Source organism: Candoia aspera, chromosome 13 (genome assembly GCF_035149785.1).
Source record: "Candoia aspera isolate rCanAsp1 chromosome 13, rCanAsp1.hap2, whole genome shotgun sequence".
Classification (NCBI taxonomy): domain Eukaryota; kingdom Metazoa; phylum Chordata; class Lepidosauria; order Squamata; family Boidae; genus Candoia; species Candoia aspera.
Window position 1 is genome coordinate 8,373,352 of NC_086165.1, and position 26,839 is coordinate 8,400,190.

Below are 26,839 nucleotides of genomic sequence, written 5' to 3' on the forward strand. Positions count from 1 at the left end.
AGCGGTGAGGCGGCGGCCGGGGGCCGAGGCCGGCGTCGGGCCTGCTCTTCCGGGATGCGGCGGCGGCGGCGGCGGCAGTCCGGGCATGAGCGACGTGGTGGAGCGGACGCTGAGCGCCCTGCCCGGCTGGCTGGGGCAGCAGCACGAGCCGGCGGCGGGGCCGGGCGGCGGCCCGGCGCGGCCCGGCAGGAGCGCGTCCACCTCGCGCCTTGGCGGGCTGATCCGCAGCATCACCGCGCTCGCCTCCAAGCATGTAAGGCCGCGCGCGGGAGGAAGCGGGAGGCCTCCGGGCGCCCGGGAGCGCCGGGAAGGGGAAGGGAAAGAGGGAGGGGGCGGCGCGTGTGCGCGCGCCCGGGCACCGGGGTGTCCGCCCGCGAAGTCTGGGCGCTCTCCGCCTGCCTCTCTCCGTTTGCACAGCCGCAGCGGAGTCCCCGGGCTCAGCAGCGTGGCCAAGAGTTCCCTGGGCGTGCGCAGAGTTCCCCTTCTGCTCCTCCCCCATCCCTTCTTCTTGGTTCCCCTCCCCGCCCCCGGTGCAGGCGTTGGAAGCAGAAGCAGGACTTTCGGGGGTTGTGGCGAAGCGGGGGTGGGGCGACTGTAGGGCTGCTTCTCCTCCGGTGCAGCTTAAGAAGCGTCTTAAAGCCCCAGCATTAAAACGGGGCAAGCAGGCCCTGCCACTGGGTGCAATTAAAAAAACCGAAGCGATGGAAGAGCCAAGTGGGGTTGGGGTGAAGATGCGGTCTTCAGCTGTCCTGTAAAATTGGCGGGCTGCAGGGAGATATGCATTGCATCCCCCCCTCTTTTTTTTTTTAAAGGAATAGGAGGGGGCTGTAACGTGGGAAGAGATTGTGTTGGTGTTCAGCGGTGTGGGAGCAGAGGAGGGCATCTGGTGGGGGTTCCTAAACCTTTTGCCATCACACCTCCCCTTATTGCAATTTTAATGTATACACCTCCCCTAAAAATCCCAACATCAGAATGAGCGCACACCAACAATGAAAACAATATAATGAAACTTTGGGAAAGGTGGATATATTGTAACAATGTGCAACTAAACGGTTCTTTGCACCTCCCCAAGGGAGGTAAGCTGGCATGGGGGGGGTGATGCCCCAATTTTAGGCTGGGGGGAAGAGTCATTCCATTGCATCTGGGCAAACAAAGAGGGGAGCGGTGCCTTCAAGACCAGGAGATTTTATTGAAGCTGATGATTTTGCTGATTGGAAGCCACTTCATCTGATATTTGTCATGATGCCAAGGCTTCAGTGCCACTGATCGGTGGGTCTGTTCTGTGACGGGTTTCTTGAAGTATAGAAGGGAACGTGAAAGAAAGATGAATTGGCAAACATGATTTCAGGAAGCTGTGATCATAAGCAATACTGTATCATGTCTTAAATTGATATTGCTTAATTGTTACGGTTTTCCTCTAGTGTAGCCTTTTTAGACTATATTTTAATTGATTGTTGTTGCTTGTTTTAACCTTCTGGAGCTGTTGTTGTTGGCCTTATGTATAGACATTATCAATAAAGAACTTGTCAGCTTCTCACAAGCCTCATTGGCAGGATTCACACTAACATTTGGCTTGGCAGGTTGTGACACTGATTTCTAAGCCGTAGTTTATGGCTGGCTTGTGGGGATCTAGTCAGTTGTGGTTGATTCACTGTAAATAGTGTAGTGTAGTGCACAAATCCAGCCAATGAGTTCATTTATTCCTAAGTAAGCATTGATAAACTTGCAGGAGTTTGAATACAGATTTAATTTCTTATTGGAAGTACCAGTAATAAGATACCCAAGAATTTCTTGTTGATTGAACCATCCTATATTTGCAGTAATAACATTTAGACTTCAAACTGTATTAGCTTGTGCTCATTTTGTTTGAAGTATAGATAATCCGAATAACTCTTTAATGTAGTTGCAGTTGACAATAAAAGAGAGAGATTATTGTCATTCAGTGTTATTTCCTAATTGCCTTTTAAGACCACAGAATTTGCAAAGTGAAAGTAATACAAAAATAACGAAATGCTTAGCATGGTTTCAGAAACAGTTTTAGCTCATTTTCACAGTTTTCTTAAGCAATGTTTTCAATTTTATACACTGTTAGGAAGAAGAAAAACTTATCCACCAGGAATTAAATAATTTAAAAGCCACTGTTTCTGCACCCACTACGACTCTGGTAAGTCTTACAGACAAAACAAAATGTACAGGTAGTCCTCGCATAACAACCATTCGTTTAGTGACAGTTTAGACTTACGGTGGTGCTGAAAAAACCTACTTATGACTGGTTCTCACACTTAGAACTGTCGCAGCATCCCTTGGTCATGTGATCACCATTTTCAACCTTCTCAGCTGGCTTCTGGCAAGCTGTCATGAGTGCCGTTGAGCTAAAGTCATCAGCGCAATGGCACACATGACAATGACAAGGAAATAGGTGAAGGGGTACAAGTTAAGTAGCCATCAACCCACAACGACTAACGGCCAACAAACAATAGCTAAACGGATCACGGAGCCACCCAAGCCATCAGCGGCAATACAACGGGGATCGCCCAGCTGAAAGCAATCAGCAGAGGAATGGAAACCTGATGATAGGCGATCCCGGAAACCCTCACCCACCGGCAGGGCAACGCATGGGACAAAGGGGGGTGACGTGACCGTGAGCGAGGGGGCGCTGACCGGCGCGGGGTATTTAAACCCCGCACCGGCGCGCTCCTGTCACTCTCAGCTTTTTTCTACCAACGCTGTACCTGCCCTGCAATAAACCAGAGCCTGATTCGCAAACCAGTGTCTGAATGTTATTCAGAGGTAGGCAGCGCATGACACAAGCAAAATCAAAGGGGTACGATGTGATTCGCTCACTGACCATGTGGCTTGCTTAACGCCCATGGCAATTTGCTTAATGATCACTGCAAAAATGGTTGTAAAATCAGGTCAAATTTGCTTAATGACTGCTTGACTTAGCAACTAAAATTCCAGTCCCAATTGTGGTTGTTAAACGAGGACTACCTGTAATTCTTGTTCTCTCTACAAGTCAGTGCTGGTAGTTGTGCAGCTACTAAAAGCATTACAACTACCAGATCATACTCCTCATTTTTTTTTCCCTGTCTAATAGATGTTTCAGACTAGATTTGCATGCAGGTAGCTGGTAAAATGTCCCCTCCCCAGGAAGAAGCAAATGTGCTTGCTCACACCACTTGCCTGCTTCCATATGACTCTTAGTGGTGAAGGGGTTAGGGTTGGGGAGAACCAGGTTCTAGTTGACAGCCATGGAAACTCATGGAGACTTCAGGCCAGTCATTCTCTCTCAACCCAGCCTACTTTACAGGGCTGGTGGGATAAAATGAAGTGTCACCCCGTCTTCTGTGCAAGCCATCTTAGATTTGTGTAGGAAAGGCGAGATATAAATTAAATAATAAAGACAGCAACACTTGATTGTTTTTAAAACATGTTTCATTTCATTTTCTGTACTTCAGAAACTGATGAAGGAATGTATGGTGAGGCTGATTTATTGTGAGATGCTGGGCTACGAGGCCTCTTTTGGATACATCCATGCTATCAAGCTGGCACAGCAAGGCAATCTTTTTGAGAAAAGAGTTGGTAGGTATTTTAAGTTGGCGGCTGAAGAACATCTGCAAGTCTGCAATCTTTTGAGGTGGTGGGTGCCCTAAAATGAAATAAATGCAATAGAATTAAAAACGTATTGTTGGGCTCCCACGAGACTTTGGTGATCTCACCTCCAAAATCAACTACAAAGGCACTGAAATTTGTAAGTCTGGAGCCATTTTTAATTCCCTGATTTAATGTTATGGTTCGGTGGGCATTGCTGATTCCTAATGATACAATTTTGACTATTTGTATCCATGGTGGTATCTTGGGAGGAAAAAGCATTATGGCATTCCAGCTCAGCGCTTCTGGGAAAAACTGGGGAGCAAAAACTGGTGATTCTATATGTCAACATCTTTTTTTTTTTAATAAAAAGTTTTAAGAACAATAATAACTAATACAAACTAAATTAGAACAGAGAAAGCGAAAAAGAAAAATAACAAAAAGCGAAAAGTGCAATCAGAAAATAAAAGAAAAGAAAATAGAAGTATTGTATTCTTTTTATATATCTATATATTAAGCGTTTTTTCCATAAGATAAAAAACAAAAAACGAAAAGAAAGAAGAGAAAAACAGAAAATTGCCAGAAATGAAAAAGAAACTAAAGAATATATAACTGGCTTCTGACCTTTTTTTCAAGAGAGAATTACAATCTTATTGTCCTTGGTCCCTCTTAGATATTATACAAGTCCCTTCAGCCCCTCATTAATCCTCCTATTTCTTAATCTACGAATCCATAAATCGTAACATCTTTGTATTCTTTATGTTGATAAAATATGCTTTTGGCCTGCTATCTCCCAAAACTTTACAGTATTCAGCTAATGAATAAATAATAAAATTAAATTAAATAAATAAATAAATAAATAATAAAGACAGCCAGTTTGGTCTAGTGGTTAAGGTGCTGGGCTAGAAACCAGGACTCTGTGAGTTCTAGTCCTGCCTGAGGCATGAAAGCCGGCTGGGTGACCTTGGGCCAGTCCCTTTCTCTCCGCCCAAGAGCCAATCAGGCGTAGTAGGAGAGTTATAGTCCTGCCTTAGGCATGAAAGCCAGCTGGGCAACCTTGGGCCAGTCCCTCTCTCTCCGCCCAAGAGCCAATCAGGCGTGGTAGGAGAGTTCTAGTCCTGCCTTAGGCATGAAAGCCAGCTGGGCAACCTTGGGCCAGTCCCTGTCTCTCCGCCCAAGAGCCAATCAGGCGTAGTAGGAGAGTTCTAGTCCAGCCTTAGGCATGAAAGCCGGCTGGGCGACCTTGGGCCAGTCACTCTCAGCCCAATTCACCTCACAGGGTTGTTGTTGTGGGGAAAGGAGGAGGAAGGAGTATTAGATATGTTCGCCTCGAGTTATTTATAAAAATAATAAAGGTGGGATAATAAATAAATAAAAATAATGTCTTGGAGGGAGAGATGTACATTGTTTATGCTATAAGCTGATCTGAACTTGTAGAATAGAGAGAGGTGGAAACTATTTGGTGTGCCTAATGCAGAATATTTCCCCCCCTCTCTCCTAGGTTATTTGGCGATTTCTTTATTTCTGCATGAAAATCATGAGTTGCTGGTTCTGCTTGTCAACACAGTGGTGAAGGTATGGTTTCGTGGGAGGTTTGGAGCGGAACATTGTACTGACCCAAAGCTTGAGCTGTTCTTTGTTTACAAAAGTGTGCCTCTGAATGCTAAAAGTGCATTTATGAATAACCATCTTATTGATCAGTTAGGGCTGTAAGAAGAAGATGACAAGATAGGTCCAGGAAAGTGCAAAGCTGCCTCTGTTCATTTATAGGCCTTTTGGACTCCTCTAAGCCATTGTTCATAATGGCCGTGTTTCATGGTTTAGCATGGCCTCCTTCAGGCTCGGTTCCTCCAATTGATTGCCCTGTGTCTTCCACTGGCATGGCCAATGTTTAGGAGTGATGGATGTGGTCACTGGGAGATGAAGACAGCGTGATGGCACATCAGTCAATCAATTTCTTAAGAGGCACTGCTTAGGAAAGGCTGATCCTGGATATTGTGTTCATGTCAGGGGAGTAGTCTAAATGAATCTGAATTTCCATGCTTTCTCCTTCCCAGCTCCTCTTTCTGGAGGAGTTTGCTATGATTTTGCCTTACTTTCCATTAATCCTGTGTTGATCACATCAAACAAGAGAGGTTCCAAACTTTAAAACTCCAGATGTTTCAATGAGCTGGTTTCATAAGCCATGAATCTATCTTGAAAAAATGACACGAGTATGCTTTAAACCGTAATCTCTTGAGATGACATGGTCAACTAGGATTAAGGCAAATCAAAGCTGGATGCTTGTTAAATACTTGCATACAGAGGAGAAGACCGACAGGAAGCTCTGGCGTGGGCTGGTCCATGAAGTCACGAAGAGTCGGAAGCGACTAAACGAATAAACAACAACAAACAGAGGAGAAAGGGAAGCAGCACATATTTTAAGATTTGCTGGGGCTGTTTTCTGCTTAACCACGAGTCAATGTTTCATCCGAATCAGAGCAATGAGAGCTGGTGAACACACATGTATGCCCACAAAAATTGTTCTTAATGCCTTTAAATCTTCCCTTTCATTGGTAATGGGATCTGCTGAAGGCCACTTTGCCACTTACAAGAATGCAACAACAGTATGGTTTGAACAGGACCTTCCTTTTATCACTGCACTGTTTGCTTTATAAACATTGCAGATGGTTTACATTGCTCCTCAAGCATCACCCTTCCAAGTTAGTAACCCATATAAACTGGCCATACAGTTATCATAACAAGAGTTAAACAGAATGACAGCATTTACCCAGCCAGTGAAAGCATAGAGAAATTTAGTGGATGACATAAGTGATGCATGATGTTATCAATGTTGTGCATGTGCTGGTGAAAATAAAGTGCCAGAGAAATGGGGGAAGTGTGGAATGATATGTGTAAGTGGGGAAGGAAGGGATGAGAGAAGGGATGGGTGGGTTGGTCAGCAAGTTACCTACAGGAGAGGGGTGAAAAGGAGACACAAAATGCTAGTGGTTCCCAAATAGCACTTCTACGTTGCTTGAATGTGGCTCTCTACTATGTCTTCTGTACAGGTAGTCCTCGACTTATGACCATTCATTTAACAACATTTTGTTATGACGGCCTTGGAATGGGTTCTTTACGGCCTGTAAAGCACTTCTGAGCATTGCAAAATGTCACACACCCTGGGGTCACATGATCGCATTTTGGGCGCCTGGCAACCAGCTCACATTTACAACCAGTTGTAGTGCCCTGCAGTCATGTGATCGTGTTTTGCGACTTTTTTGCCATTTTCCAGCAAAATACGCCCATTGGGGAAGCTGGATTTGCTTAACAACTGCTGTGATTTGCTTAACAACTGGTGATTTGCTTAACGACCACCGTAAAAATGGTCGTAAAATCAGGTCTGGCCATGCGGTGACGACTTACAGCCGCAAGAACTTACAATGGAAATTCCGGTCCCAATTATGGTTGTAAGTTGAAGACTACCTGTAATACAGGAATGTATCAAAATTTGACCCAGTTGTGTGAAACCTAGGAACAAATTCGGTCTCATGATGCATTTCTTATGCCTCTTGTTCCTTCTGAGGAGACTACTGCTGGCTAGGCAAGCAAGGTGGAGGCCACGTCTCTCCTGGTGGCACTCAAGTACGCACCTCTAGTTGCTGGGCCCCATGCCCTACACAGGACATGGACTGCTGCTCTCTTGGGTGTGGCTTCCTTGGCTGCGCACTTTTTTCTGGGCAAAGGCGAGAACTTGCTTACGGAAAATTATTTGTCACCGTAGAAGTCTGATGGATTTGTAAGGTATTCAATGAAAGAAGTGCCTCTTTGAAAGGCTATTAGTGCTATCCCTTAGGCATGGTTAACCCATTTCACAATTTCCTTGTACTCTCTGTGGCAGGACCTGCAGAGTACGAACCTCATGGAAGTGTGCATGGCTCTTACAGCAGCAAGCCAGCTTTTCCCCCAAGAAATGATCCCAGCTGTCCTTCCACTCATAGAAGATAAACTCCAGCATTCCAAGTAGGTGTGAAGCTTGTAAGAGTCTAGGAAGCCGTTGTGAATATTTTGCTCAGGATCCGCCTGGACGTAAGAGCTCAGCTCAGCTAACCCAGCTCAGTGTGATTCTTTTTAGGGAAATTATTCGAAGCAAAGCCATCCAGGCCCTCTACAAGTTCTACCTAATTGCTCCTAACCAAGTCCAGCACATTCACGACAAATTCCGGAGGGCGCTTTGTGACAGGGACGTGGGCGTTATGGCGGCGTCTTTGCACATCTATCTACAGATGGTGAAGGTGGGATTCTTAAAAATCTTAGACCGTTAATTTTGACAGCATATATTCATGGCAGACGTTTCACTGAATTTAAGCAAGAATGGCTTTCCTACATACTATATAAGACGCAGCAGCGCAAATATAAGCAGTTAGAGTGTAGTTTTTAAGGGGAAAGAGAACTGACTAAATATTAAATTCAGAAACACAACATTTTACATGTCTATAAAGTACATTAGTTAGTGCAACAAAGGGGAAGTTAGAAAACAGTATTTATCTGTAATGTTTTTAGTAGCTTTTCTTTTTTCATTTCTGTATTCTTAAATAACAAATAGTGGAGATTTTGGCACCTAGCTCAGAGATTCCAGTCCTTTCTCGCACTGTTAATTTAATGTTTTTTATGGTTTTTTTCTCATTAATGATATACTGAGCACTAATTGTATAGTATCAGTATTTGCTTTGTCCACTTACTGATATTATATTTCTGTATCAACCATTTGTTTCTTCTTTTGTTTGCTTGTTTGTTCTTTTTTTTCTTCTTTTTAAATGAGTACAAATAATTTTTTTAGAAAAATCTTAGATTGAGCATGTGGCTTACACAGTGTAACAATAAGAATGGAAGTCTGAACCGGCTGTTTGCAATGCAATATTACAAGGGTTTCTCTTCAAGGAAAAAGCGGCTTGCTGTAATGGAGCATGTAGCCAAAAATAAAATTGGGACCGGGGCAAGAGAGAAACAATTGGAATCTTACAATATTTTGGCAATCTTATCCCTGAGGTCTGATTTAATCTCATCTAATAATATTGAATTCTTGCAAGGTTTGGCAGTCTTGTGAGATTGCAACCCTTTTAAAAGGTTTTTAAAAGTGATATTTACTTCTTTAAAAAACTGTGGGTTCTATAGATAGCACTGAAAGGCAGTGTAGACTCCACACTGCTGATTTTGACAATACTTCTAAAAAGCTTCCCCTTAGAGATACACATCATTTTAAGCAGATTTTGTACCTGCTGATCACAGTGTGTTGCTTGCCTATTTCATGTTTAATCGTCAGCTGCCTTCAGGTGTGAGAAATTGTTAAGAGGTTAGCTTTCACATGAAAAGAGCTGCAGGGCAAATGGAGGTGAAATATAGGTAATTTTTGTCTGTCAATTCAGTCTTAATTGTGTGTGTTACCGTTTGTCTAGGAAGATTCCTGGGAATACAAGGATTTGACGGGCAGCTTTGTAACAATTCTGAAGCAAGTGGTTGGAGGAAAACTCCCTGTGGATTATAACTATCACAGTGTTCCAGCCCCTTGGTTACAAATCCAGCTTTTGAGAATATTGAGGCTACTTGGAAAAGATGATCCAAGGTAAATTCTCTTGGAGATGGTTTTCAGAAATTCTGGTCTTGCCGGCTAATTTAGAATTTGCAGGATGGATACCGAAGCAGGAGGGCGCTAAAGGAGGCATCAGGACTGAAATGAACACGATTGTGTTCATTTAAAATTGTCCCAGTGAATTACTTACAGCACCAGGGGTGCTCCCCCAATCTGCCGCAGTGAGCCTCAGGCAGTGGGGATGGTCTCCAGAATTTGACTCACAAAGAGGTTGTTTTTGTTGGGCAAGTTTATAACCCTTCAACCTCTCTCTCTCCTTCCACCCCCAAAGTTGCTTAGTTTAGGCACCAACAAAGGAAGGTTACACGTTAAGGAGGATTAAGTTTCTAGCAAGAGAGCCAGTTTGGTGTGGTGATTAAGGCATCAGGCTAGAAACCGGGAGACCGTGAGTTCTAGTCCTGCTTTAGACAAACAATATTTCTCAACCTTCTTAAAGACATGTGGACTTGAACTCCACACATCTTGCTTGTCACCAAGCTTGAATAACACTGGACACAAAGCCAACAGGGTGACCCTGGGCCAGTCCTTCACCTTGGGCCAGGGTGACCTTGAGCCAAACCACTTCCAAAAATCTTGCCTGGAATACTGCAAGGACTAGTCCAGGCAGTCACCAGGAGTCAAGACTGACTTGAAGAGACATACCCAGGCAAAAAAGTGCCTGGTATGACAAAAGAGGGAAATCAGTATCTAATTCTGGTTAGAGCAGAAAGTTTGTTTTCTTACAACTTGCAAGAGTAAATAGGAAGGGTTAGTTTGTCTAAGCAGCCTCTCTTTCACTGTAGGTATTAATTAAAAAACACAGGTCAATCACACAGCAGAGACCCGGACCAGAAATGGGGACTCCGTGGGCTGTGTTCAGCCTCCAGTCCCAGAGCACCCTCAGATCATGTTTCCAAACCCTGGGGGCAAAATAGGGGCAATATACAGAGACTTGCTTTTAAAGTGCCCCCCCCAAACAGATCATTTCTCCCTCTGCCCATTTGATTGGCATTGTCCTATCACTAGTTATGCCTCTTGCGCTTTGCAGAGATTAGACCCATTTAAGAGACAAAGGAAGTTTGGTTCCCAGCTGTGAAAAAGTTGCCGACTCCTGATCTAAATTACTTGAAATAGCTTTTTTTGAATCCACTTTGTAGCTCTGTTTGATAAGACAAAAATTGAAAGATTTGCATGGAAAAAATTCCTTAACAGTTGACCTGGTCAGTTCCCTTGAAGGTTTGTTCAGATTTTTTTCCCCCCATAAATCTTAGCTGCCTGGACAGCCTCTATGTGGGAAAGTGGGAGGGAAGGTGTTGTTATTTGCAATGTTTTGCAGATATGAATAATTTGCATGTTAAATAATTTTACAGAGTTATTTAAAAGTCTGATAAAGGGCTGTGGAACAACATAAAATCTCTTTTAAAAAAAGCGATCTTGAATGTTTTCACCCTTTTGTGTCAGGACCAGTGAATTAATATATGAAGTTTTGGATGAATCTTTAAGGAGAGCAGAGATCAATCACAACATTACCTATGGTAGGTGAAATAAGGTTTTCTAACATAAGGGGAACAAAATGTGTCTGTCAGTTATAATACTAGATATTTCTGTTGGTTCAGACATGCTTATAATTTTATAGGGTAGTGTTTCTCAACCTTGGCAGCTTCAAGATGTGTGGAGTTCAACTCCCAGAATTCCCCAGCCAGCATGCATGAATTATGGGAATTGAAGTTCACACAATGCTGGCTGGGGAATTCTGGGAGTTGAACTCCACACATCTTGAAGCTGCCAAGGTTGAGAAACACTGCTCTAGGGAGCTGGTGAGAGCCACAGTGGGTAGAGCAGCAAAGCAAAAGTGGCAGGGATGTGCTAGGCATGTGGCCAGGGCCAGAATTATGCGTATTTTTGTGGCGTGGAAGAGTTCAGGGTCTGCGCTAAAGTGTCTTGGTTGCACGTTGTCCTGGAATTCAGGTTGCCTTTCTCTTTTAGGGCGAAGTTACATGGAAGGGTTTAGGATGGCTTTACTGCACCTGACTTGGCTGGTTTTAAATGCAAACCTGCTTGGGTCTTCCATTAAGTACAGTAGTTGACTCAGTGCTTCAGGGTCCTAAGTCCCACATGGTTCCACTCCCAGTATTTGGAACTGCAAGACATTGTCCTGCACAATCAGTGAATCAGAATTAAACAGAATGCAGAGTGGAAGAGTTTAAAAAAGCATAGATTCCTTGACATCTGTGCGCTAGTGCACTACTAATGCTTTCCTGTCTCTCTCATCTGGTTGGATTTGTTTGCATATTCACGGGTCATCATTTTATTTCTTATGAGTCGGGTCTCCCATGTTCTCTTTGCCTTTTTTCTGCAGCAATCTTGTTTGAGTGTGTCCACACCATTTACACAATTCACCCCAAATCTGATCTGCTTGAGAAGGCCGCCAAATGTATTGGGAAATTTGTCTTGTCGCCTAAAATTAATTTGAAATATTTGGGTAAGTTCTCTGATTTTTACAACCCAATGGAATAAATGCCAAATGCCTACAATTTCATTTTTCAAACTTTCTACTTACTTTCCCCCCTAGGATTAAAGGCCTTAACGTATGTTGTCCAGCAGGACCCCAACCTTGCTCTGCAACACCAAATGACAATAATTGAGTGTCTGGAACATCCTGATCCCATTATTAAAAGAGAGGTAATAAAACTGAGTAATGTTTTTTGTTATGGAGTTAGGCACCCTTAGCAATTTAATAAATGTATTTCTTAGATTACTCCAGTAACTTGTCCTTAAGCTGAAAGCAGCCTATTCCTTATCATCCCTTCCCTCTGTTTCACTTGAGTGTAATTAAACCTTGTCCATTCTGCCTTCTCCTTCAGACCTTGGAACTTCTGTATCGAATAACCAATGAACAGAATGTCACTGTCATTGTACAGAAGATGCTTGACTACATAAATCAAAGCAAAGAGGAATATACCATCATCAGTATCGTTGGAAAAATAGCAGAATTAGCTGAAAAATATCCTTTTGCTTGCTGCGTGTTCCTGTTAGGTGTACGTCTCTATCTGTCCACATGTTTAATTGTTTGTATTGATGTACCATTTTGATGGCTGTTCCATTTTATTGCATCTAAAACTTGTTTAACAACCACAACTGGGACAGGCAACTCTATCGCTAAGTGAGACATCATGTGACCACGAGGACTTATGATTTCACTCCTGCCGCAATCATTAAGCGAGCCGTCACGTGACTACAACGGGCTTATGACCTCACTTCTGCCGTAGTCGTTAAGCAAGACATCACATGACCATGACTTGCAATTTTACTGCTGGCTTCTCCAATGATTCTGCTTGTCAGAAGTCGGCTGTGAAGTGCGCAAATGGCACTCGTGACCGCAGGACACTGCAATGGTTGTAAACACCTGCTGGTTGCGATACACCAAAATCTCAATTACATGACCATGGGGATACTGCGATGGTTGTAAGTGTGAGGATCAGTTGCAAAGTTACTTTTTCAGTGCTGTCATAATATTGAATGGTTGCTAAACAGGGCAGCCATTAAGGGAGGACTACCTATAATATTTACAGACTTGAGCGAATGCCTTGCTTTCATTTCTGGTCCCTGAAAACTTTAATAATCCTTACCCCTCTTTGTGTGCAAGTAACTTTAATAAAGAAATTGTTGATCTGAACCCTGCAATAGAACAGTTGATGCCATATTGATGGTATTATTGTATCCTTTCCTTAATGTTCCTGGCACATATGCTCCAGACAATGAATGGTTCATCCGGACTATGAATGCCGTGTTTTCTGTAGGAGGAGATAAAATGCATCCTGACATTCTAAACAGTTTCTTGCGACTTCTTGCTGAAGGTGAGCAAACTGCGTGAAAATGATGCCATCCTATAATAATAATAATAATAATAATAATAATAATAATAATAATAATAATAATAATAAAAGAACAGCCATTTCCAACAATTAAAAAAAAAGCTGGGATGTTTTTCTTAGGCTTTGGAGATGAAAAGGAAGACATTCAGCTGCGGTTTCACGCTGTCCAATCTTACCTGTCATTATTAGAGGACAAAAATGCAGTTTATCCACAGAAATTTCTTCAAGTGATGAGTTGGGTAAGAAAAACCATTTAAAAAAAGAAAGATGAGACTGTTTCAAGATTGGTAAAATCTAAGTATTCGATTGACAATTAAATCTTGGAGGATTGAATTTTAACTGTACACAAATCCAGATGGATTTAGACTGTTTGGAGAAATTATTATGTATTATTAGTTAGAGATGCAAGAATACATAAGAATGACTCTCTTCGCGGTGTGATTCAGATGGAACTTTAGTTATGGCATCATTCATTATCACTGCTTGATGTAACTGCAGATAAAATCACTACCTAAAAAAATCCAATTTGGACTCCAAACATTCCCAGTTCTCTTATGTACGGTATGACTTGATTTCTTGTGTCTATATTCACAAGTATAAAAAAAAAACAAGCCAAGCACACCAAATTTAAAACATTCAATGTTCAAAGAATTCAATGTTACCTTAGTTTGTATCTTAATTGAAAGTCATAAAAATAAAGATACAAACTAAGGTAACATTGAATTCTCTGACAGTAATAAGTTAATATTTTTTACTGCAAACTTACCTTAGAAGTTTGAAAAGGCAAAAACAGTTTTTTGGGGGGGGGGGCTTCTGATTTTGCTCCTCTTCCTTCATTCTTTGATCCTTCTGTTTTTAAGCACGATCACAATATTTTTAATATTCGGTATAAGGAACGAGAAGACCAAGTTAGAATTAGAAACAAGATGAAAATCCTGTTATTACTGAACTTTTGGCTTTAAATGTGCCAAGTCCAGTGATTCCTTTGTAAAATGCCTATGTCTCATTGACTACGATCATTAAAACCCTTTTAAAAAGTACATCTATTTCATGTAATAGAAAGTGAATCTTGTCCATGTTGCTCTTACATTCAGAACAGAGTTTCTTATACTTGGGAAGATTCACAGTCGGAATTTGCAATCTCATTGGAACATTGTGCTGTAAAATTGTTTTCTATTGTTGAGTAATCCTGATGTTTTAATTTTCCCCTGACAGGTATTGGGGGAGTACAGTTACCTCCTGCAAAATGTGGACCCTGAAGTTGTTTTAACGAGTTTGTATCGGATCCTTAAAAACAATGCCACTTCTGAAACCAAAGCTTGGATTACAGCTGCAATTTCTAAAATAGCTTCTCGTACCACTTGTTCAAAGACAGTTGAGAAATTTCTCTTGGAATTCAGTACATCGCTGGATACCAGCATGAGACAGCATGCATTTGAGTTAAAATATCTCTATGAAGATAAAGAATCGATGAAGAGATTGTTTCCACTTGATGCAAGTTGTAAGACCATTGTGGTGAGTTTGTGATACCATATGTGTAATGGTAAGTGGGAATGACCTTGGGAGACAGGAGGAAGAGCCACAGACCAGGCAATGGTCAGATAAGAGGCAGCTGAGCCCCTAGAAGGGATGGGGTGTGGCAAACATCTCAGAAGGGACCCTCCCTAGTTTCTTGGACTGTAAAAGTGAGCGGGATGAGATGTTCTTTCAAACTTGCAAGGTTCTGTTAATGTAACCTTACAGTGAAGATAGAGCTAATTCTGCTTGTTTGGACTACCTTGAAGTGCTGACAATATGCTTGTGCATCACTGCTGCTTATTTCTTGGGAATTAAGGACTTCTTCTGAAAGCACTTGAAAGAAGAGGGTTGTGTTTTTAAAAATTTGCACGGCTGTAAACAAAAGACCTAGGACAGACCTTTTACGTGGAACGGTGCAGAGATTGTTTTCCATAATAATAAAATCTTATGTCCAGGTTTATGCTTTTAGCTTCTTGTTGAGGACATCTGGTTCCAATTAGCTTCTTGCAAGGACCTGAACTTACTTTATACTGTCAGAACTACATGCTGTGAATGAGCAATGTGTTCTAGCATGTCTGCAAGCCTACTGAAAAAAAAAAATCCAGAATTATTCATCTCAGCCCAGAGAGAAAATACAGTTCTATGATTGTCAAAAACATTTGGTTATTATAAGTTATTAAGTAGTATGTATAGAATTATAGGGAAGCAGCCGTTCTTAAAAATATACAGTTTCCCTTCTGCAGTGAGTTTTTAAAGGAGAGTTCTTAAGCTTCCAGTTTCTAATGTTGCTTGCCATAATAAGCCCCACTGAGAAGTCCTTGTCTTGCAGATTTACATTTAAGAAATAAAATGGCTGTAAAAATTGTAAGTTTGGAAACTGTTTAAAAAATGGAATATGTTTACAGCTATACTAGAAGTGTTTCATTTTCAATCAGCAATCCCTGATTATAATCCATCGGTGTGAGTAAAACAGTATGTAAGTCTTCTGTGGTACAAACTACATTTTAACCAAATACTGGCTAGCTTCACAGATTATGCTAAACCATGCTTTCTTACAGCTATGATTTAATAAACGATGATGACCTGATTCACATATAGTGCTAAACCATGATTTATGACCCATAATAGCTGGGTTTGTATGTCACACTCAACAAATCATATTTAACATGAAATGCGTTCACCTCTTTAAACCATCAACAGATTTGGTCTGGGAAAGAAGAAATGGGTAGAACCAATAATAAACTTTAATTCATTATATGAACAATTGGCCATAAATATTTGGTAGTTACTTGAGTTTGGGGTATAAGATGCTAGGAGCCAAAGTTGCAAGATAAAAAACCGATTGAATTGATTGTGGTTCCTTTAAAAATGTATGACTGAATAATAATCTTCAACCCATCTCTGATTCAATCTAGGTCGATGCTTCCTTATCTTTCTTAGATGGGTTTGTTGCTGAAGGCCTGGAAAGGGGTGCATTACCATATAAACCTCATCACCAAAGACAGGAAGAGAAATTGTCCCAAGAAAAAGGTGATTGCTTTTTCCCTGTAATGAATGAGTGAATGAATCACTTAACCAAATAATTTTCCAAGCTTTTGCAGCAGATGCCATGTTCTGGCTTGACATCCATATCAGATTTAGAGATGGGTAAGTTTTAAATCTTCCCTGTTTTGCCATTGAATTCTGTGCCCCCCTCCCTTTTTCTCTTTTTCTGCACCCCTGTGACCACACTACTGTGTACTTCGGCAAGGTGGTTCCCTATCAGAGGTGGGCAATCACACAAACTATAACCTGCCATACACTCTGTAGAACAGGGTTTCTCAACCAGGGTTCCATGGAGGTCACAAGGGGTTCCCTGGGAGAGCACAATTTATTTAAAAAATTATTTCAAATTCAGGCAACTTCACATTAAAGAAGTTTCGTTCTTTAGTTTAAGAACACTGTTAGTGCCTATATACAGGCCTACCCATGAAGCGAATATAATACTTTCGTAACTTCCGGCCTATATTTGAGCCTGAATGTGCAGGGGTTCCCTGAGGCCTGAAAAGTATTTCAAGGGTTCCTCCACGGTCAAAAGGTTGAGAAAGGCTGCTGTAGAAGCTGGATCACCACCCTTCAGTGGAGTAGCAGTGGACATAATAGGACTCGCCTCTTCCCTAAAGGGCGTTGAACTGTGTTTGAAGCAATGTGTAGGTGAAGCGTGCCATGGTGAACCTGAATTGGAATTGCATATTGAGGGTTTAAATCTTTTAACAGTGGGAAATTGTTTCCTTGTGTTATGTCACCTCTTAGATTTATGTGATAGATGTTTATGGAACAAAGAATGACTGTATCTCTTCTACTGTAGTAGAAGGTGAACCTTGCTTTTGCTGATTTCTTTCAGTAGGGATGCTGCTGCCCTGATTTCAAACTGTGCTGTATGACTTAAAAAGCACTTTAAAAAAACAAATCAAAACACCACCCATTCCAGGAATGATTCGTAATATCTAGATGGGCTGCTGAATGTGGAATATTCATGTTGGAAGCTTCCTGCCATCCAAGGAACCGCCTGTCGTTCTGGTGAACTGTACTATCTTGTCTTGTCTTGAAGCTAAGGATTGTTTTTTCTCTTTGCAGCTCTGAACTTCGAACCCTATGGCGAATTGCTTTCTCAGAGTTTCCCCGTATCCAGAATTATGGGCCGACAGTCTCCAACGGGGCTTTCTCTGGGCTCAGATAATAGTGCTGACACGGACCAGAAAGAGAAGTATGTTGGTCACTTCAGCAAGAACTTTTAAAATACAGCCTGCCCTCCATTCATATCTTGCTACACAACTATTTGGCTGGCAAAAAAAGTAATTGCTGTCAGAGCTTGGGCTAACCAAATATAATGTCATCAGTAATACTTGACTGCGAAATTGACTTTTTTTCATACTGGGTTAAGCGAATTGTACTAACTCACATCCCCTCTCTGCTTTATTTCCTGTTATAATGAAATACAGCGATTGACGATTTGAGCTGCAATTTGCCTGTGACTTGGTCTCTAAATGTTTTTTAGGTGAATTAGCACTCTCCCCCATCCGCAAACTGATATCAACCTGTTCGATTATTTTATTGATTTACGTAGATTTAAAAACTCCCAATTCTGAGCAGTTTGCCTTACTGAGGGAAAAGAAGACACTTGATAGGTCCCAATCTGGCAGGCTTGTTAAGAAGCCCCCCAAAATTACTTTCCGGGTTCATGTATAATCCTATGCTGTGGTTTGTTGAAAAATCCACTGCTGTTTGGGTTCTGCCGTGCTTGCTAAACCTAGTAAATGATGACCTAACCGACTGTAATTGTTGGGTTTACACAACACTCCAGCCAGTGTTTTTCAACCTTGGCAAGATGTCTGGACTTCAACTCCCAGAATTCCCCAGCCAGCATGGCTGGCTGGGGAATTCTGGAAGTCCAGACATCTTAAAGTTGTCAAGGTTGAGAAACACTGCTCTAAGCCAAATGATATGGTTTAGCAAGGTAGGTGAACCCAACTGTTTGCTCACAGTTTCTTCCCCTAACAGTTGCTTGAGAGCTAAATACCTTGCATCTGTATGTTGCTCTTTGAAAAGGAGATGCATCCTTGGGCACAGCCAGCATGGAAGTGCAAGATTGTAATCTGTGTGGGTTAGTACAGAAAAGTAACTTCAGCCAAATGGGTTGGGAGGGCAAAGATGTAGCTGAGGGACTGGCTTTTCTTTCCATGGACAGTCCCATAACCATATGGACTGATGCAAGAGGGATGGACGGCCCTTTCCTTGCTGCACCCATTGCTTCCTCACCATTGAGTGAGTTATTAAATCCAGAGGTGATGCACCTTATCCCATCTAACATCTCCAGATGTTCTTCGAAGTACCTACTGGGCACTGTGCTAACTTTTTTGCCACTATCATGTCTTTAGGAACAACAGTCTGAAGCTTGAGGGTGTAAAGAAATTGTGGGGCAAAGAAGGCTACCTCCCCCAAAAGAAGAATCAAGCAGAAAGAGAAGAAAATGTCCAGGCCGTTCTGCAGGGCGGCCCATGTGTAGAGCCTGGTGTTGGTAGTTTGCCATTGCCACCTAAGCAAGACATGACAGACATCGCCGAAGGGACAAAAGAGAAGCAGCAGCTAGCTTCAGCACTCTTTGTCGGCCTAGGATCCCAAAGCAGCGTCAGTCTGGTATGATGGCTGAATTGAAGCTTAATATACATGGCATGTTTTTAGGATTCCCCCCACCCTTCTCAACCCCTATTGCTTTGAATGAGATGATGCATTCAGACTTAAACTTACATTTAAATCATATTTTGACCTCACTTTTTCCCTGTCTTTTTTAAGATGGGCAAAGGAGACCCCACAGCCCAGAAGTTTACCAGGAAATTGAGAATAAACGAAGCCCCCGATAACGAGAGTTCACTGAGTATGGAAAACACAGCGGGTGCTTCCCTATTTCCAGAAGGATTAACTGGGAGCAAGGACCTTTTTGTAAACCATAGACATCTAAGGCTCAGGAAAGCTTCACTAAGTTCTGCTGAAACGACTGAATCGAAAATGGTGCTTGATCGCTCCCATTCATTGCCCGAAGGTGGGTTGAATGAGCAGTCTCTGGATCACCAACTTTCGCCACCTTCTTTGTTTACCCATGGTCCTATGGACATTTTCTATCCTTCTCCAAGCACCCCAGCTGTAGTTCAAACGCAACTCTCTGTGACCCCTTATTTACCAGAAGAGGCAGCCAAACATCCTCATTCAGAAATTTCAGAACTCTGTGGCAATGAATCCCTGCTTTTATACTTTTCTAAAGTCTGGAAAGACGACCGTCTTCTGCTTTTTTTATTTCTTGCCAATAGAAGCCCTTCCATTCTTAAAGATGTAAGACTGGAATTTCAACACTCAGAACATTTTAAGGTAACCATTTTATCACCCGTTTTGCTCTTTCTGCTGTAGTCCTGGCTTGGTGGGGATCCAATAAAACATCTCTGACCCGTGTTTTTTCTTTCTTCTTTTTTTATTGAAGATGGTAGAAAGTCTTGGCTGCCAACTTGCTGTAATAGAAAGTAAAAATATAGAAAGCTTCCAGATATATGTAGAGATGGAGGAACCCTGCTCATCAGGGAAGATCTTTGGTTGCATCAGTTACCTGCTAGAATTGGATGTACATCTCAGATTTTCTATATCTTTAGAGCTGTTGGACTTTATCAGGTAGCTGTATGAAATAATTTTCTTAATGAATACTTACAAAGTGCAAACTAACGCTAATTAGATTTATTTGCTTGGTAAGCCTGTCCCCCATGGCTGGTTTTTCTTTTCTTGTTTTTCCTCCTCTTCCTCCCTGCACTTTTTTTCCCTAAATTTTTTACTGTTGGAAAACTTTGAATGCTTCCAAGGTTGTTAGATAAATAGGGCCATATCGAGATGGAACAGGCAACTTGTAACCGGCCTGTCTATGTATTTTGGCTACTCCAACAGGAAAGCATACCTGCAATGTAGTGGGGGATTTCAATCAGTGCATCCTAATGATTTGTCTTGAAATCTTTCTTAGCTTGGCTGTTTCGGCTGCAGGTCCTTTGAAAATGTAGCACAATGCATGGAAAGGTTGACTTTCAAGAAAAGTTTTAAAAATGCACAGAAAATTAATGAATTAAATCAATTAAAATGGTTATTGCTGCCCACTCCATTTAGACTGATACTTTTTCTTTCCTCATTTCTATCGGCAACCCTGCTTTCAGACCAATGACGATGACCACGGATGAATACGGAAAACTGTGGCTCTCCCTTTCAAACGAAGTCAGGCAAAACCTAAAGGTGGCACCATCTCAAGGAGCTTTGTCAGTGATTCTAGACATCTTTCAGCACAAACTGAAGCTACATAGTGTTGATATCATAGGTACGTAGCTTAAGGTTGCTTCAGATTCATGACATGTATGTTCCTGAAATTCTAGGTTAGTACCAGTAGGTTAAAACATGTTTTTCCAGAATTGGAATGATCTGGCTGTTGACTGAGGTGAAGCTACTTCTCTAAAGCATCTGGAAACCATCTGGGGTTTTCCCAGAAATTTGGACCCACCTCTAGGAGTTTCAAGAACATGGAGATACAGACAGGCTGTCTGTAGTTATTTTCCACTTCCCCCAAGTTCTCAATGTAGGGAACATGTTCAACAATTGTGTGTTGCCCTCCCCTTTTTACATCCAGGCTGAAACTTCAGGGGGTGTCAGTTGAACAGGAATCAGAACCAGCTGTTTCCCCAGTTCTAGTTCTAGGGGGAAAAAAAAAGAGGCTATTTCTGGAAATGTAAGTCTTTGAATTCAGCTGCAGCTAGCAGTCCTCATAAAGCAAAATGGCTAGGATCCAGAAACAAAAAAAACCACCTATGAGGCACACAGGTGTTGGAAATTTCCATAGAGAATCTGGGACGTTTCCTCTTTGAATGACAAACCCACGTGCATCACCACATTTCTGTAGAAGTATGCACTTCAAGAGCTTTGCTGCGCAACACTTTTGTGAATGTTGTAGCTCTCTTCACCTGTCCTAAAACATCTCCTTGCTATTGTGGGAGAAAGGCATCAGGACGTAACAGGCACCCACTGCTTTCCAAAGTTAGAACGTGAACTTGAGTTTTAATACAGTTATTTCACAGAAGAGGATTGTTTGCAGCGATTGTGCCAGAAAAGGAGCAAAATATTAAGAACTTTCAAAATTCCTTCTTTAGGAAACGAGGGAATAGCAGCTTGCCAACTGCTTCCGTCAATCCCGTGTCTTCTTCACTGCCGCCTCCATGCTGGGATGTTGGCCTTGTGGTTCAGGTCGCCTTGCTCTGCTCTACCAGACAGTTTGCTTTATCAGTGTCAGAAGGTGATGGAAGAATCTTGAAAACCACATTGTCTCCTTTTCTGACTGGTATGAAGGAAGGGTGTGGTTTTGCATAGTGGTTTGCCAAAGCCAACTCCTATACTGCATGGAGTGGAGGTGTATTGTGGCATCAGGGTGCCTCTCCTTCCAATGGGGGGAAAGAAACCATCAGGATCAGTCCAACATTGACAAGACAGCAAGGTATGGGTAGCTGAATAAGACATGTTATGCAAGCCCACATTTTCTATTATGTATTTGTATAACAGCAGATTATTAGTAGGATCAGCTACTTCAATTACTCAGTCATTATACTCCATAGTGCAAAGAACTGTCTTCAGCTCTGTCTACTTTGGTTAAGCTCCTGAAGTGACATCTTAAGCACCAGTGTTATAGAAACAACCTGCAGATCACCAAAATGCAGGGATAATAACTATCCATGATTGCCTCATAATTGCATGTCATGGCTGGGCCATGGCACTGTGCAAAAGTTCTTGACTTGGCACTGGTCACCGTTGACTGTACCTCAACAAAAGGTTTGGACATCAGAGCTGGGTTCTGTCTTCAATGTTTTTATGGTATTGGAATATAGTAGGATGACTGGTTTTGTTTTTTTGATCAAGGAACTGCTTCTTGCAGCTTGCGATGGGCAATGTGGCTCTAGTTGGCCAAACTGCTATACTTTTGCTGTGCTTTGGGGTTGATATCTGAAGTGCAGCGTCTCTATCTGAATTAAAAGGACTTCGGTTTTGGTGTTTAAAGATCCCAGGTATGCAGTCCAAAGAGTTTCTGTAGTTTTTGCATGAACTTCCAGATCTTCTGACTTGGTAAGCTGTCCCTCCTCATCTTTCTGCCACAGCTACCTTTGGCCATGGTGAAAATGTAACATCTAAATATACTTCCTTTTATAAGAAAAGGTGACCTTGGAAGGACCCCATGATTTGTTACACATAGCCCAGTGTTGCTGTAATAGCATCTTTTTTTGTACTGCAAGATGCTTTTGCTTGTTTAAATCATTTCTGTTTCAGTTTGTGACTTAAACATAGTTATTCCCACTGAATTTGCTTAGCAACAGAAGTTCCAGTCACAACTGTGGTCATAAGTCGAGGACTACCTGTAGCAGAAACGAGGCTTATTTGCTAAAAGGCTAGAAAATGAGGCTGAACATCCCCCCACATTTATTTTTATTTACTTTAATACTCTTTGCTGTTGCCACAGAAGGGAACTTCCAACTTTTCCATGTTGGTTGTGGTGCCCCTCGGCAATTCTTGGTGAAAAGGTAAAGTATGTCCTGCAAATTGGGTTTACAGCACATCACCGGATTGTCCTGTACACACAAATAAGCAAAAACCCGAAGTGGCAGTGACTCTTTCTGAGGTGCAGCCAAAGTTCCCAACTCTTTTGGTCAACGGTGAGGATAAGTACAAACACAGCCGGTGTTTCAGTACGTTTGCCAGTGGACGATTTAGATCTTTTTGCCCACTGGAAAACTTAATCTCAAAGTGCAGGCAGCATGCCAGAAGACTCATAAGACTTGTTTAATTTTTTAATCATAATGCTAGCTGATCTTGGTGTTAAGATGGGAGCAGAAGGTTGGTTATTTATTTATTTATTAAATAAAGCTCTGATTAGATACAAACAGGCATTGTAAAATGACCGTTTTTATGGAGAACTATACATAGGAAAACAGAATTTAAAACAATGTTGTCTAATTACACGTATGCACTGAAGGTCCATACCATACATAGTCTTGTCTGCAGAGCAGGTGACAAAAGGATTTTTGCAGTGCCTTTAAGTGATAGCCATTTATTTGTTGATATTTAACAGTCTTAGAATCAGGTTGACAGTAGTGTTTTTTTTAAAAATCCGTTCAATCGTGTCCAATTCTCAGAGGCTGCCTGGACAAGTCCCTGCAGTTTTCTTGGCAAGGTTTTTTGGAAGTGGTTTGCCATTGCCTCCTTCCTAGGGCTGAGACAGAGGGACTGGCCCAAGGTCACCCAGCAGGCTTCATGCCCAAGGCAGGACTAGAATTCACAGTCTCCTAGTTTCTAGGTTGGGGCCTTCACTGCTAGACCAAACTGGCTCCCGTTATATTAATAGATGTATTTAAATCTGTTAAATCTCCATTCCAAAAATGATTCAGAGCAGCTCCCAACTTAGAAAAGGAATAACAATATTTACTTTCATTTGCCTCTTTACTCCAGGACTGTGGGTCTAATGATCACACAGACCACCACAAAGCCATCTTAACTTCTCCAAGACACTGGTATGTAGGCTGGATTCACTCATACTCCACTATAGTGATTTGTTTAGTTTTAGTTTAGTGTTGAATATGATTGTGGTCATTAATCTTGGTTAAAACAAATATGGCTTAGGCCATATTCAGACTTACTGACAGGAAATGGAGGCCTGTGGATCTGTGGTTCTGAGGCAATATAAAATTGTGACTCTTCAATCTTTATTCTGCCAGTTTTGGGTTCCCTGCCTAAGGAGACTTCAGTGGTTCCTAGTTCTTGATAGAAAAGGTACCAATGAGGTTGGGGTTATATTCTGAGTAGGTCTAAAAAACATGGCCCTTCTGTGCCAGAAGGATCTCTATCCTGTGATCATCTTTTTTTAACACAGGGATGACCACTGGAGGCGAAAAAGTGTGCAATGTTGTTCTGTCAAATGCTGTTCAGTAATTTTAGGAAGCAGACAAGGCAAGAAAACATGTCCTCCAAGGTCATTCTCTACTCTCCTTGCTTACCTTCCTCAAACTGAAAGAGGTGGAGTTGCACTGAGCAACCATTGCACCAAGAGACTTGAACGTTTGGCCAGCTTAATCACACTTCTAATCCTTACTTTCACCCAACTCCTCTTTTTTAACTTAAGCAATTGTTTAATCAAGGAAGATCGATGCTTTTGAACTGTGGTCATGGAGGAAAATTCTGAGAGTGCCTTGGACTGCAAGAAGATCCAACCAGTCCATCCTCCAGGAAATGAAGCCAGACTGCTCACTTGAGGGAATGATATTAAAGGCAAAACTGAAATACTTTGGCCACATCATGAGAAGACAGGACACCCTGGAGAAGATGCTGATGCTAGGGAGAGTGGAGGGCAAAAGGAAGAGGGGCCGACCAAGGGCAAGGTGGATGGATGATATTCTAGAGGTGACGGACTCGTCCCTGGGGGAGCTGGGGGTGGTGACGACCGACAGGAGGCTCTGGCGTGGGCTGGTCCATGAAGTCACGAAGAGTCGGAAGCGACTGGACAAATAAACAACAACAATTGTTTAATTGGCAGTATGGCATTTTCCCCCAGCATTGCAGTTGGAGCTGAACAATTAGGGGATGTTGCTGCTTGTTTTTTTTTTGGCTTGGGCAGTTGCTGTTGGACTGTAGAGCTCCTGATGGTTTATGGTTGGCCAACACCCTTGGAATCATGGAAGGATTAGGACTGGGTATTTTCTTGCTTGTTGAATAGTAAAGCTTTCTTTTTGGTCCTTTGTCCGGTGAGAACTTCATTTAATGACTCTCCAAAGAGCCTAGCATTTATAAAGGAAGCCCCCAGTTAGCTGTAATTTTGACTCCCAGTCTACATCCTACTGGAACACACAAAGCCAAATTAACACCGTTACTGGCTGCTTTTAATGGGTATAGCAGAAAGCTGCTTTGGGGGGGCTGTGAACGGATGGTGATGGGACTAATCTCTGCAAGGCACTTTTTTTTTACTTGCAGTTGGCACATCTAGAGGCAGCATAGCCTTAGTATCTGGAATAGGGAAAGGAAGATAAACAGCTTCCATATAGGAAATGCATTGTGCCACTAGTAGCTTCCGAAAATTTCTGCACAGACCGTACTGCTGTTGCGCTTTGCTTGCTGAAGGGAAATCTCTTTCCTTTGTGTTACTTCCTGTTGTTCTAATTTACTAAGAGGAAGCCTCTTCAGGTTTGAAGATAGCCGGAATCCCCAAAGAGGCCAAGTTCTGCAGAACGGGGCCTGCCAACTTGCTCAGTTTGGAAGCAAGAAATGTAAATGTCAAGTCACGTTTACAGAATTTTGTGTAGATTTTACATAAAATAATGTAAAACGTTAATGGGTGTGAATTGTTGCCTGAACTTGATGGGAGGAAAGATGGCTTGCAAGGATACAAGGATGGAGAGATGTGGCTATAATTATTTTTTCTGATCTTATGCCTTTAATTTCTTTTGCTTACCATTTCACAGTCCCCATAACATTGCTTGTTCTGCAAGGCAAACAATTATGGATATATATGGATGGATGGAAGACTGTGTTGCTAAGTAGATGGCCAAGGTCCATGTGAAGTGCTCAAGGGTAAATAGTATGTCCTCTGTGAATTGCATACAGTTCTGATGGTAGTATATTCACCCTTTCAAAGTTCACAAGTCTTCTCACCCAAGAAAATATAATGCAACTAACTAACAAAAGGATTGAGTTTTTGTAGTTTTTTTTCTTCCTGGTTTTCAGTGTTGTCCCAAAGGAATGTGTTCAAAATGCACTAAAGAAACGTATTAAAATCATCTACCAAGACTATTGTATGTTCATGTTTACTAGATGCCTTATGGATTAAAAAACAGCAGCCTAGAGGTTGAAGTAATTAATACACTGGAAATACTGTTCCCATATGACTGTTAATGATGTATCATCAGATTTAAAGGCTGTGACTATCTGTGAATTCAATATATTGTAACAGCTTAGGAAGCTATAATTTCTGGTCTGTGCAGTTTTTTTTAACCACTTCCATCAAAGGAGGCTTACCACCTTATAAGAGGTGGGGAGCTTCTGGCCCTCCAGATCTTGCTCAACTACAACTCCCAGCATCCTTCACTATTGGTTGCAGTTGTAGCTGAGCCATATTTGGAGGCTGAGAAGCCTCCTACCCATCTTCTGACACTAAAGAGCTAGTCTGTCTGCACACTGCTCGTTTTTGTTCCAAATGCTGAATTTTACCACTACTGTTCAAGTATGTAGAATTTAACTGAACAAAGCTTGGTGGGACTTAATGGGTTTTCCTTACTGGTACCCCTGGTACTTCCTTTTTATTTTCAAACTGTCTGCAGGAGTGGTTTGGTATTGTTCTTATTGCCATGTAACTGAAACTAACTGCAGTGTAATAAATTATCCTGCTGCAGTAAACAACTGTTGTGCATCTGTCACTGGGCCATTTATAACATCAGAGTGCTGTTGTGTAATGTAAAATCTAATCAGGCTGAAATGATCATTTTAACCCCAGGTGTTCAAATGTGGGCACACGACCTAACTGGCTTAAACTTGCAGCGCCTGTATCTACTGGGAGCAGCATAAGGAATAAAGTAGCCCAGGTTGGAAAAGAAAGGGTCATAGTCCTATTAGTACATTGTTCACACTGACTAGGTGTGATGGAGTGAGGATCCAGTCTGATCCA

General features: G+C 41.9%; 1 protein-coding gene across 1 annotated transcript; it reads left to right on the forward strand.

The window, feature by feature from the left end:
* Positions 1 to 26,574, forward strand: AP4E1 (adaptor related protein complex 4 subunit epsilon 1). Its single transcript, XM_063313881.1, has 21 exons — positions 1 to 253; positions 2,093 to 2,164; positions 3,459 to 3,582; positions 5,093 to 5,166; positions 7,472 to 7,593; positions 7,706 to 7,865; positions 9,027 to 9,193; positions 10,661 to 10,734; positions 11,559 to 11,681; positions 11,772 to 11,881; positions 12,064 to 12,203; positions 12,944 to 13,056; positions 13,195 to 13,313; positions 14,290 to 14,589; positions 16,008 to 16,122; positions 17,209 to 17,338; positions 18,510 to 18,768; positions 18,925 to 19,494; positions 19,604 to 19,788; positions 20,316 to 20,473; positions 21,297 to 26,574. Exons 1-21 carry the CDS (start codon positions 86 to 88, stop codon positions 21,455 to 21,457), a joined length of 3,444 nt encoding a protein of 1,147 aa, XP_063169951.1. The 5' UTR covers positions 1 to 85; the 3' UTR covers positions 21,458 to 26,574.
* Positions 26,575 to 26,839: the final 265 nt, after the last annotated feature.

What these genes read in the sequence shown, in the direction of transcription:
- AP4E1 (XM_063313881.1), top strand. Translation starts at nt 86, where the DNA reads ATGAGCGACGTGGTGGAGCGGACGCTGAGCGCCCTGCCCGGCTGGCTG. An exon ending in CTTGGAAAAGATGATCCAAG is followed by an intron (nt 9,194 to 10,660) that starts GTAAATTCTCTT and finishes CTTTTGTGTCAG; the next exon opens with GACCAGTGAATTAATATATG. An exon ending in ATCCCATTATTAAAAGAGAG is followed by an intron (nt 11,882 to 12,063) that starts GTAATAAAACTG and finishes CTTCTCCTTCAG; the next exon opens with ACCTTGGAACTTCTGTATCG.